Source organism: Dasypus novemcinctus, chromosome 11, assembly GCF_030445035.2.
Source record: "Dasypus novemcinctus isolate mDasNov1 chromosome 11, mDasNov1.1.hap2, whole genome shotgun sequence".
Lineage (NCBI taxonomy): Eukaryota > Metazoa > Chordata > Mammalia > Cingulata > Dasypodidae > Dasypus > Dasypus novemcinctus.
In genome coordinates this window covers 2941717-2952668 of record NC_080683.1, presented here as the reverse complement: position 1 = coordinate 2952668, position 10952 = coordinate 2941717, and the positions used below count along the sequence as shown (strand labels likewise).

At 64.6% G+C, this 10952-nt stretch overlaps 3 protein-coding genes across 6 annotated transcripts; 1 reads left to right on the top strand and 2 right to left on the bottom strand.

Annotated features, from left to right (window-relative positions):
* On the top strand, positions 1 to 1969 carry LTB (lymphotoxin beta). Its single transcript, XM_004467876.5, has 4 exons — positions 1 to 310; positions 694 to 739; positions 910 to 984; positions 1388 to 1969. The coding sequence occupies exons 1-4, from the start codon at positions 110 to 112 to the stop codon at positions 1834 to 1836; spliced, it is 771 nt and encodes a 256-aa protein (XP_004467933.1). The 5' UTR covers positions 1 to 109; the 3' UTR covers positions 1837 to 1969.
* A 1998-nt stretch (positions 1970 to 3967) lies between these two features.
* Positions 3968 to 6564, bottom strand: TNF (tumor necrosis factor). Of its 4 annotated transcripts, none has more exons than XM_058306445.2 (4): positions 6210 to 6564; positions 5650 to 5695; positions 5439 to 5486; positions 4664 to 5184 (listed from the first exon to the last, which is right to left on the bottom strand). In XM_058306445.2, the coding sequence occupies exons 1-4, from the start codon at positions 6390 to 6392 to the stop codon at positions 4763 to 4765; spliced, it is 699 nt and encodes a 232-aa protein (XP_058162428.1). In that variant the 5' UTR covers positions 6393 to 6564; the 3' UTR covers positions 4664 to 4762.
* Positions 6565 to 7986: 1422 nt separating this feature from the next.
* LTA (lymphotoxin alpha) lies at positions 7987 to 9503 on the bottom strand. Its single transcript, XM_004467891.4, has 3 exons — positions 9391 to 9503; positions 9213 to 9321; positions 7987 to 9036 (listed from the first exon to the last, which is right to left on the bottom strand). The coding sequence occupies exons 1-3, from the start codon at positions 9484 to 9486 to the stop codon at positions 8624 to 8626; spliced, it is 618 nt and encodes a 205-aa protein (XP_004467948.2). The 5' UTR covers positions 9487 to 9503; the 3' UTR covers positions 7987 to 8623.
* Positions 9504 to 10952: the final 1449 nt, after the last annotated feature.

Genomic DNA, 10952 nt, shown 5'->3' with positions numbered 1-10952 from the left:
CCGCCCTAGCTCTGGGTAAACAGGAAGCTGGGTGAGGGGTGCAGGGCTTGGCGGAAAGTCCCGGCCAGGTGTGTGGGTCTTGGGTGGGGGGTGGCCCCACCCCTGGAGTATGAAAGCCCCCCTGCCCTGGCACCAGCTCAGAGTCTCCATGGGGGCGCTGGGGCTGGAGGCTCGGGGTGGGAGGCCGCAGGGGCGGGGCTGCCTGCTGCTGGCCGTAGCAGCGGCCACCGCGCTGGGCACCCTGGTGCTCGCTGTGCCCACCACGGTCCTGGCCGTGCTGGCCTTGGCGCCCCAGGAGCAGAGGGGACAGGTGAGTGACCGCGGCAGGCCGCCCAGGCTTCTCCCAAGGGTGCCGGCTCACCTCTGGCCTGGGGGCCTGGGGCTGCCCGCCAGCCTCTTCCTCTTCCTCCGTCTCCTCTGCTCCCGGTGGGGAGGTCTCTTCTGTCCTTTCACCCGCTTTCTTGCCACATTCCTGTAGGCCGTTGGGCCCCCGATGTCCCCGAGCCCCCTCCCGGCTGCCCCCCTGTCTCCCCTCTTCTTCAGCCCAGCCGCCCCGCCTTGCCTGCTCTTCTTCCTGGGGAGATGTTGGGCTGGTGGGAGGAACCCCAGCCTGGAGTTGCGGTCCGCGCTGGGAGGGTTGGGATTGGCATGAGCTGAACCTCAACGCTGGGCACTGTGACCCCACCCACCCAGGTCCCGGAGACTGCTGACCCGGGGGCACAGAGCCAGCCTCGACTGGGTAAGAGCAGCCCTCCCCCTGGCTCGCGGACTCGCAGCGCCCGCGCTCACGCCCCGATAGCCTCGCCCTCCCGGAATCCAGGCTCCCCATCCCGGGCGCTGGCGCCGTGTCCTCTGGGAACCGTGCGCGGTGGCCCCCCTCTCCAGTCCTGGGCTCCTCGCCCCTTCCAGGGTCCCAAGAGCCCCCGGAGGAGGAGGAGGAGGTGGAAACTGACGGCCCCGGGCTCCCGGCTGCCCACCTCATAGGTAAGGATCCCGCAGCCCCAGAGAACCCGGCAAGGCTCCGAGGGGCTCGCCTGGGGGTGGGTCCGCCGGCGCCTCGCTAGTGCGGCGCTCGGGGTCTGCCGCGCCGCCTCTGGCGCCTCAAGCGCCCACCTGCCGCTCGCCCCCCCCACTCCAGCTTCGGGCCTCCCTCCCGGGGCAGCCAAAACCCCGCCCGGGTCCCCGCCACACCGCGCTGCGCACCCCACACCCGGGTCCCGGCAGCCCCCAGCTCCTCCTCGTGCCAGAGGAAGCGCCATCCCCCCGCCGCCCACCCCCGCGGTCCCCGCAGGGGCCCGCCGGCGCCCCCACGCCCACCCCCGGCAGCCCCGGGCGGGGACGGCGCCTCAGGCTCGGCCCGCGCGCGCGGCCGCCGCTGTCTCCGCAGGTGCCTGGACCAAGGGGCAGGGGCTGGGCTGGGAGGCGAGGAACGAAGAGGCCTTTCTGCGGAGCGGCGCGCGGTTCTCGGGCCCCGAGGGGCTGGCGCTGCCGCGCGCGGGGCTCTACTACCTCTACTGCCACGTGGGCTACCGCGGCCGGGCGGCCCCCGCGGGCGCGCGCCGCCCCGCGCTCACCCTGCGCAGCGCGCTGTACCGCGCGGGGGGCGCCTACGGCCCGGGCGCGCCCGAGCTGCTGCTGGAGGGCGCCGAGACCGTGGCCCCCGCGGCGGGCCGGCCCGGGGCGCACGAGCCGGGGCCGCTCTGGTACACGAGCGTGGGCTTCGGCGGCCTGGTGCAGCTCCGCGGCGGCGAGCGCGTGTTCGTCAACGTCAGCACCCCCGACCTGGTGGACTACAGGCGCGGCAAGACCTTCTTCGGGGCGGTCATGGTGGGGTGAGCGCCGCGCGCGTCCTCGGGAAGCCGGCGGCGCGGGCGCGTCCGCCCGGACCCCGGGGACCCCGGGGCAGCGGGAGAAGTGCAGCGGGCTTCCCCTTGGAAACGGATGGAAATAAAGGATGTCAGCTCCCAGTGCTGCCCGCGTGGGTGCTGACGTGCCGGCGTGTCTCGGGTCGCGGCGGTGCGCGAGGGTCGGTTCCGCGCCTCTCTGTGTTTTCCCGGTTGCTGGCAACAATTCCTAACATCTGACCCCCGCGCCCGAGGATGCTGGGTGGTCTGCCAGCCCCACGCACTCCCTGCCTGGGACTGGCTGGACCCTGGCGTGAGCCCCCTTGGAGCGCAGAAGGAAGGGGAGTTCCTCAAGGCCCGAAGCACGTCCGGGCGCCCCGAGGTTCAGAGCCGCGGGGTCCCCACCAGAGGCCGCTCTAAGGGAGGAGCCTGCGCTCTTCTCTTTTTTTTTGACCCAAGAAGTGGCAGCCTCATTTTAGCAAGGGATATATCTATGGTGCCACCTCACCAAAAGTGTGTGTCTCCTGCGATCCAAGAAGGGCTTCTGTTTTGCTTGCAACAATATATCAAGAAAAAAAAAAAAGATTATTAGTTCAGAATATTTATAAAAGTTAGAAAGGATATTTGAGGGACAGGCAAAGTGCCATTTCTAATTTTTTACATTTTCACATGAGAAACCAGGGTTTTGATTGATAATAACAGGCTCTAAAAAGTCTAATGAGGCTCCCCGACGGGGAGAGGTCGTTGCAGGGAAAGTGACCCTGCCCTCTGAAGGCCCAAGCCGCAGAGTGAACGCCTAGCGTGGCTGAGGAATGGAGCGCGGGCAGGCCCAGCACGTCCCCGTTGGCGTTGGCTGCTGGAGGTCCCTTTAGCCACTGCCCGGCCGTCACCTCTTTTCCAAGGAGCCCACGAGGTCTGAAGGGAAGTGGCTGCAGGAGGGAGTTGGGCATTTGAGAAGGGGCGAGCGAGACGGGTTGGGTGGGGAAGGGCCCACTGGGCCTGGGGATCCCGGGGGAGCCCCTGGGAAGGGGGCAGAGCTGTGATAGGAGCAAACGCTCTGGTCCAGGGTGGATGAGAGCCCTCGGTCCTCATTCACACTTCAGGTCTTGTTCCCGGAAGCGGCAAGTGTGTGTGGGGAGGGCAGGGTGAGTAACAGCACCCACCCACCGCCCCCCACGACCGACCTTCAGCCAGGTCTGGGGGAGGCAGAAGGGTGTCAATGCCCTATCTAGGTCACCCCGGCAGTCACCCTACCCTGTGGCACACCACGTGGTTGTCCCCTGCCTGCATCCCCGAGTTGGAAGGACAGCCCGACTTCTGAACCCCTGGGGCTCCAGCTCCAGATTGATCTTGGGCCCTGTCTCCCGAAAAGAGCCCCTCCTGAGGGTGGGAGTGGGGGGACTTTTCTCTTTCCACACTCCTTTGCTTAACAGTCACTCAAACTTGCTGAGACCCAAGTGGGCACGGGAGCCCTTCGCCCACATCTCGCCGCTTGTGTTCTCATCTTCCATCGCTGCCACCTTGGCCACCGAGAGAATGGAAGGGAGAGCGCGGCTGGGGCTGGCTACCTTGAGCAGGCTACCTTGAGCTGGAGAAAGGAGAAAGCCCTGGTTCGCTGGGGGCCGTGATGGAGCTCACAGCTTTCCTCCAGTGACCCCACAGGCGGCGGACATGCCCATCTCAGCCCTGCAACTGGTTCAGGTTACAAAGTTAGGACAGGGCTGGGTGGCCGGGATCTGCAGCCCAGACACCTGAGTCTCCGGAAGCTCTTAGGCTGTGAATCAGGTGCCGGAGAATTTGACTCCTCCCAGGCTCTCACAAACCGCAACAGCCGGAAATCTCACCTGAGCAGCAGGACTTTCCCGAGAGGAATTGGAATTCCCAGAGTGGGAAATTCCCATGCCCGGAGGGAGAGATCTTTGGGCTCTGGGTTTCCTGGGAGAGGGGGGCATTGGTTTATGTAGGATCTCCTGGCCCCAGGGGGCCTGAGAATCTAAAGAAGGGGGAAGGGGCCCCAGGGAGCTTGAGCCCTGTGGGGAGTGGGCTGCAGGTGGCAGTCTCCCCACCCCAAGAGGGAGGGGGGCAGGTGCAGTATAAATTCCAAGAAAGAGACCGCGTTTCTTTTCTAAGCACATTTTATTTCTCGCCACTGACCAGTAGGGCGGTTACAGACAAAACTCCCCTGGGGAGCAGAGGTTCAGCGATGTAGCGACAGCCTGTCACCAAATCAGCATTATTCAGACAACTTGATCAGATAAATATTTCTTCAAAACATAAGCGAAGGGAGGCACGGAGGCCAGGAGGCCAAGGGGGAGCAGCCCACGGCTCGGCTCCGTTTTCACAGAAAACACGCCAGAGCCAAGGCTGTCCCTACGCTGGGTCCCCTGGGACACCCCAACCTCCCGAATAAATAAGTTAATTGGTCAATAAATAAATAATAAATAAATAATAAATAACCTCTAGTGCAAACATAAATAGGGAGTGCGTCCTGTGGGGAGGGGCAGGGGCTGGGCTCCGCTCTCAGGGAACAGTCTGGAAACACCTGGAGAGCGGGAGGTCTGGGGTCCACTCACGTCAGGTTCTAGGTCAGGGATGGCCGAAGGGCTCTGACAGGAGCCAAAGCAGCCCCGGCCTCCGCATTCCCAGCGCCCCAAGGGCTCCCACTCGGGAATCCCAACCCCAGGCCCTGGTGCGTTCTGGGCGCCCCATTCTGAATTCCAGGTGGTGGCCACGCACCCTGGCATGTACGTTTCCAAGTGTGTCGTTGCCGTTTAAAGTTATAAGCTTGGGACACCGCCCTGGAGCCCCTCCTTCCCGTTCTAGGCCAGAAGGGGACGAGGGGCTCTGAAGGAAAGAAGAGCACGGGGACTGCGGCGGGTGAGGGGACAGGGGCCGAGCAGGACGGGGGTCGGAGCCCCTCACAGGGCGATGAGGCCGAAGTAGACCTGCCCGGGCTCGGCGAAGTCCAGGTAGGCGGGCAGGTTGGTCTCGGCGCTGAGGCGGTCGCCCTTGTCCAGCTGGAAGACCCCGCCCAGGTAGATGGGCTCGTACCAGGGCTTGGCCTCCGCCCCCTCGGGGGTCTCCCGCGGGCAGGGGCTCTTGATGGCCGAGAGCAGGTTGACCTTGGTCTGGTAGGAGGCGGCGAAGCGGCTGACGGTGTGGGTGAGCAGCGGCTGCGCGGGGGCGCAGCCCTGGCCGGTGAAGAGCAGCTGCGAGTAGACGAGGTAGAGCCCGTCGGCCGGCACCACCAGCTGGTTGTCGGTCAGCGCCGCGCCGTTGGCCAGCAGCGTGTTGGCGCGCCGGCTCAGCCACCGCAGCCGGCCCTCGGCCTCGGGGTCCGCTGCGGGGGAAGGCGGGCGTCAGCGCGCCCCCGCGGCCTCCACGCGCCACATCCTGGCCCGCACGCCCGCCACCCCCGCTTCCGCTTCCGGTCCCGGCGTCGCCCCACATCCCATCTGCCCGCGCGCTTCTGAGGAGCCCGCGGGGGCCGGGGCGGCGCCGCGCCTTCCCCTCGAGCCCGCCGCGCGCGTCCTGCGCCTCGGCCCCTCCGCGCCCCCCCCCGTGGCCCCGAGGCGGCCCCCGACTTCTTCTTACCTACGACGTGGGCGACGGGCTTGTCGCTCGGGGCCCGGGAGGACGATCCTGAGGAGGGAGGAGAAGAGGGTGAGACCCTCAGACCTCCCAGAAGACGCCCCCACACCGACCCCCTCCTCTGCCCCCGCTGGAATGGGCCCCCACGGCCTCCGCCCCAGGACTGGCCGCCGCCCCGGCCCGAAGCCAGAGTCAGGAGTGCGGGGACACTCACTCAGGGTCTGCGCCAGGGGGCTGTTGAGGTGGAAGCCACTGGGGAGCTGCTGGAGAGAAAAAGGGGGGCTTAACGGGAGGGTCCTCACCGGCGAGGAGGAGCTGGGCTCCTGATCCCACCTGCCCTCCTGCCCGGGCCGCTCGGCCTTCTCCCTTGTCGTTCATTCACTCATCTGTTTCTTCTTCCATCCATTTGACAACGCTGTTTCAGTACCAGCACCCTATCTTCTTCTTTCCTTATCTCCTTCCCTCCTCGGTCCTTTATCTCTCTCTGTCTTATCTCCCACATCCCTTTCTGTCTCAACATCTTTATTCGTAACCTTATTTCTTCCCCATCTCTCTACCCACATCCCACATCGCTCTCCACATCTCTTTATGTGTATCCGCTCGTTTGTTCTTCTCCCCATTCATTTGACACCTCTCTAGTGAGCTCCTTCCATGGGCAGGCACCCGAGGGCTCCACGGCTCTCCCGCCCCTTCTTTTCCTGCCTTCCTGGATTCTGCCACTCTTCCTCCCCTCTTTTCGCTCACCTCCCGGGTGGGAGAAGGCGAGGCACTCACCTCGTCCCGCTGGGGGCCGATCACCCCGAACTGCAGCAGGCAGAAAAGCGCGGTGGCCCCTGCGACGAGCAGGAAGGAGAAGAGGCTGAGGCACCAGCACCGCCTGGAGCCCTGGGGCCCCGCTTTCTTGGGGAGCGCCTCCTCGGCCAGCTCCACATCCCGGATCATGCTTTCTGTGCTCATGGTGTCTTTGCAGAGGGGCTCAAGGCCAGCTGGGAGATGGTGGAGCCCCGGGGCGGTGCGTGTGAGAGGGGAGAAAGATCCTGCCCGGTGTGTCTGAGGGCGTGGCTCGGCGGGCTGTCCCGGGGGGCCTGGGGCTGCTTCTCTCCCTCCTGGCTGGTGCGGGGTGTCCTGTGGAGGGAGCTTCTGCTGGCTGGCTGGGCCACTGCCGCCTTTATAGACCCACGGGGCGAGAGGAGGGCGGGGAGAGGCTCGCATTCAAGCAGCGGAAAACTTCCTTGGTGGAGAAACCCATGAGCTCATCTTGAGGAAGCGGTAGTGGGCCCTGCACCTTCAGTCTCGGTTTCTTCTCCATCACGGGGGGTGGGGGTTTGGAAAGTTGGGGACATCCAGGCTTCCAGGATACTCGCGCCCTCCCCGCTGGGATTCTGAGGGGGGCTTCCTGATGTGTGCAGGACCCCAGAGGCTGCCCCCGCCCCTCCCGCCCTCCAGGTGCCATTGCCTCTGTTTCTTTTGGAGACCGGGTCCATACCCGGTTCCTCCTGGTCTCCAGACAGACACGAGGACAGAGCTAGAGAGGACAGGCCAGGAGGGGCTTCGGAAAGCCGGTCCACGAGGAAGGAAGACCCCTTCCCACCAAGGGGCGAAGGCCTGTGGCCGGGGCTGGGCTGTGGGCCCCTGGCAGGGGGAAGGGGCTGGGGGATGAGACATGGCTGGAGGTTGTAGGCGTGGAAGGGGCCTCTGGAAGGACTGCGGGAGGGGAGCAGGGACAAGCCTGGGACAGCCCCAGAGGGAGTGAAATCAGCCCTGGGAATGCACAGACCCCGCAGGGCCGCCTTCTCCTTTCACTCTGACCTGTTCCTCACGCTGCTGGTTTCAGTCTCGGCTTCCAAGAGGTCCCTGATTTTTGAGTAAAGCCCCCCCTTTCAGAGCCCCGTATGTTTCTTAAATGTCCCGTCTTCCACATCCTCATAGTCCTACAGGCTCTGCGCCCCCACAGGACCCGCGTACAGCCACATCTTCCGTGGGTCCCCCTACCCCACCCACATAGGGGTGGTCACCCCTCCCCCCCTTCCATACCCCCCATTCTGCAGGCTCCCCACCCCCACAGGACCCGTGTACAGCCACGTCTTCTGTGGGTCCCCCTACCCCACCCACAGAGGGGTGGTCACCCCTCCCCCCCTTCCGTACCCCCCATTCTGCAGGCTCCCCACCCCCACAGGACCCGTGTACAGCCACGTCTTCCGTGGGCCCCCCTACCCCACCCACAGAGGAGTGGTCACCCCTCCCCCCTTCCGTACCCCCCATTCTGCAGAGCTCCTACACGCAGCCATATCTCCCAGGGCCTGAGCCCAACCCTCCAGACGCTGGACCCCCGTTTTTCCCGTCTTCTTATCCTGTGACTTTGCTCCAGCAGGCTGGCTGCCAAGCACCCCCCCCCCACCCCAACACCTGAGTCTGCCCCATCCCCCGGGGCCCTTTATCTCCTGGTGCTGCCCACAGCTCCGGTCCCCTGGGAGCCTGCTGTCCTTCCCCCCATTCCTATGGATACGTGGGAAGTTCTCCCCTCCCAGACAAGAGACACAGGCAGACGGTCTTTCAGAGAAAAAAAAAGTTTATTGGGCTTCATCGAGGGTGCAGCTCTCTCCCCGGGGGTGTTGAGTCACGCAGCCCCTGGCTCCTAAGAGTTTTTCTCCTTCCTTTAGAGCCCTCTGGTCCCTCAGACTGGCTTCTTTCCTCTCTCTCCAGGTCATTCTAGTGCTGACGCCCCCTCATTCCTCATCTCTTGGGTCTGTTTCTTTCTTTCTCTTCGGATGTCTATTATTTCACTCTCCCCATTCTTCATAAATAAATAATTTAATTTGTTTTGCCTTCATAAATAATGCCCCCACCCACCCCTGCCTCCAGGCATCCGCCTCAGCTCCCCCATGTGTCTGTCTGCTTCTCTTCCATGTCCAGGTCTAGGCCCCACCTAGAAGGGCAGGACAGACAGACAGCTCTGGGCTGGGAATTTCTAGGCAGGTGTGAAACCCGCAGCCAAGCATCTGGGGTGGTTCAGGAAGGTGTGGTCCCCTTCGGTGCTTAAAATTCTTTGGAAGCTCCAGGTGATGGGAGTAAGGAAAGACTTGAGACTGCTGGAATGATTAAAGGAGAGGTGGCAGTGACCCTTGAAACTGTCAGAACGAAGGCAAAATAGGGAGTAGGTCTTGAAACTGATTTTTTTCCCCCAGGTGCTACAGGGCGAAGGCTCCGAAGAAGACGCTGCTAGGTCTGAGGAGGAGGTGGGAGATGCCGTCTGTGCGAGTGGACAGCTGGTCTCCCCGGGTGAGCAGGAACACGGCCCCCTGGTACACCGAGTGCTCCCAAGGCCCCTGCTGCCCTGGACACACGGTCTTCTGGGCACTGAGGAGAGGCACGTGGGAGCGGTACTGGGGGGAGAGCAGCTGGACCTCGTGGGCCAGGTAGGGAGGGACAGCGGTGGCCTTGGGGGGGCAGCCGTCCCCAGAGAAGACCACCTGGGAGTAGACAAAGTAGAGGCCGCTGGCAGGGACCAGGAGGGAATTATTGCTCAGAGCGAAGCCGTGGCGGAGGAAGGCGCGGTCTGTGTTTGCTCTCCAGCGCAGCGAATTCTGGGTGCCGGGATCTCCTGGGAAGAGCCGTGGGAAGGAGGTTGAGGGTCTGGGGCCTCGAGGCCTCGGTCCCCGTGGAAGCAGGCGCTGGGGGGCTGAGATCCTGGAGGCTGGGGGAGAAGTGGGCCTGTCCCTGGGGGGTGGGGATGCTCGGCTCCCGGGGGCGGGGGCGGGCGAGGAGACGGGTGATTACCAACGAGGTGAGCAGCAGGCCTGAGGGCGCCTCGGGCGGAGTGCTTCCGGGGGTGCTGGTGGGCAGCCCGAGAGGCGGAGGCGGGGGCGAGGCCGGCCCCAGCGAGCCCCTAGGAGAGAGCAGAGTCAGCCGGGCGGGCGCGGGCCGCGGGCGGGCAGCCCCGGCCTCCGCGCCTCACCTGGGCTCCGGGCGCCAGGTCCAGCAGCATGCCCAGCAGCAGCAGCAGCAGGGGGCCGCGCGCCCGCAGGAGGCGGAGACGTCCAGGCCGGGTCATGGGCGAGCCTGCGGAGCCGGCCGTGAGCGGGGCGGGGCGCCGCGGAAGGCGGGCCCCCTCCCGCAGGGCCCGGGCCGCAGGCAGGGGGGACAGGTGCCGTCAGAGGAACCCCGAGGTGAGCGGGGTGCAGAAAGAGAAACGGATTCCGGCGGGGAACGGGAGGGACCGCGGCTGAAAGAGCCAGAGAAAGAGGCCGACAGACAGGAGTCAGTCGTGGGGGGGGGGGCGGCATCCAGAACCAGCCCCCCCAGGCCAAGCCGCGGGTGGCCGGGTGACGGGAGGGCCAGGAGGGCCGGGAGGGGCGGCGCGGGCGGGGGGGCTGCGGCCCGGGCAGCCGGGGAGAGGGGCCGGGGAGTCTCACCTGCCGAGCGGGGCCCCTGGGCCCGGACGCCTGGTTCCCTTTATAGAGGAAGCAGCAGTGGCAGCGTGGCAGGCGGCGGGCGGGCTCTAGGCCGGGCTGGGGCCGGGGAAGCCCCCAGGGCTTAGAAGATGCTGCCGTTTCAGGCGAAGGCAGGAAAGGCTGAGGCCTAGGAGGGAACCGCAGGCTGGGGGCTCGGGCGACTGAGTTCTGCGAAAGGGAGTGGGGTCAGGGGAACCGAGCCGTGGGTGGGAGGGCCAGGGAGCAGGGTCAGGTTTAGGAGTTCCAGAGAAGGGACAGTGAATTCAGGGAGGAGCGGGGGGAGCAGGGGGGTTGTGGGCTGGAGGCCAGTTCCCTGAAGAGTGATCATAGGTAACACCTCTGCACCCCTGGCAGATTAAAGGCCTCTCTCTGCACCCCGTTTCTTCTCTTGTCCCAAACGACCCCAGCCACACTCACCCCAGTAGGTGTTTTCTAAGGCCTCAGCAGGTTCCTATCGAGAAGTTCCATTATGCACTCCTTGCCCAGGACATCTGGCTCCTGCCCGTCGTTAATGGAGCCTCCTCTCCCTCTCAAGTGTCTGGTTTGGGAGGTAAATCTCACGGTCCCCTACGCAGAGATGATGTCGTACGCTCGCGTGTGATGAGGCCTCTTCCCACTCGCAGCAGATGCCCTCAGCCCCATCCCGACCTCAGGGGCCCCACGGTCTGATTTATGTAATCCCAAACAAACAAATGCACGGCGTCAAGGAATGCGGCTGCAGACCTCCAGAGTGCTCTACCAGGGCAGGCTTCAGAATGCCTCCTGTGGGGGCTGAAGGGCTGTGGCCTGGGGGGGATGCCCGGGGGCTTGACTGGAAGCTGCACCTGCAGGTCCCGTGCACTGTTTCAAAGCTACTCTAGGATTTCCCCCCTTGTTGTCCATGTATAGCTTGGGTACAGTGAAGTACACACCTCTTACGCATACAGCTTGATGAATTTTCATGTTTGTAGCCACATGGCCACCACCGAGGTCCCCTACCAGTTGACGCCCTCTAACAATAACCACTGTCTGACCTCTGTCACCACAGATTAGTTCTGCCTGCTTTTGAACTTCATATGAGTGAAAT

Bases quoted from the DNA above. Each gene is read 5' to 3' on its own strand.
- LTB (XM_004467876.5), top strand. From the start codon at position 110: ATGAAAGCCCCCCTGCCCTGGCACCAGCTCAGAGTCTCCATGGGGGCG. The intron at 311-693 runs GTGAGTGACCGC...CCACCCACCCAG, and splicing joins CCCAGGAGCAGAGGGGACAG to GTCCCGGAGACTGCTGACCC. The intron at 740-909 runs GTAAGAGCAGCC...CGCCCCTTCCAG, and splicing joins ACAGAGCCAGCCTCGACTGG to GGTCCCAAGAGCCCCCGGAG.
- TNF (XM_058306443.2), bottom strand. From the start codon at position 6,392: ATGAGCACAGAAAGCATGATCCGGGATGTGGAGCTGGCCGAGGAGGCG. The intron at 5,699-6,209 runs GTGAGTGCCTCG...TTTTCTCTCCAG, and splicing joins TCGGCCCCCAGCGGGACGAG to CAGCTCCCCAGTGGCTTCCA. The intron at 5,185-5,438 runs GTAAGAAGAAGT...CTTCCCCCGCAG, and splicing joins GCCCGTCGCCCACGTCGTAG to CGGACCCCGAGGCCGAGGGC.
- LTA (XM_004467891.4), bottom strand. From the start codon at position 9,486: ATGACCCGGCCTGGACGTCTCCGCCTCCTGCGGGCGCGCGGCCCCCTG. The intron at 9,322-9,390 runs GTGAGGCGCGGA...GCTCTCTCCTAG, and splicing joins ACCTGGCGCCCGGAGCCCAG to GGGCTCGCTGGGGCCGGCCT. The intron at 9,037-9,212 runs GTAATCACCCGT...GGCTCTTCCCAG, and splicing joins GCCTGCTGCTCACCTCGTTG to GAGATCCCGGCACCCAGAAT.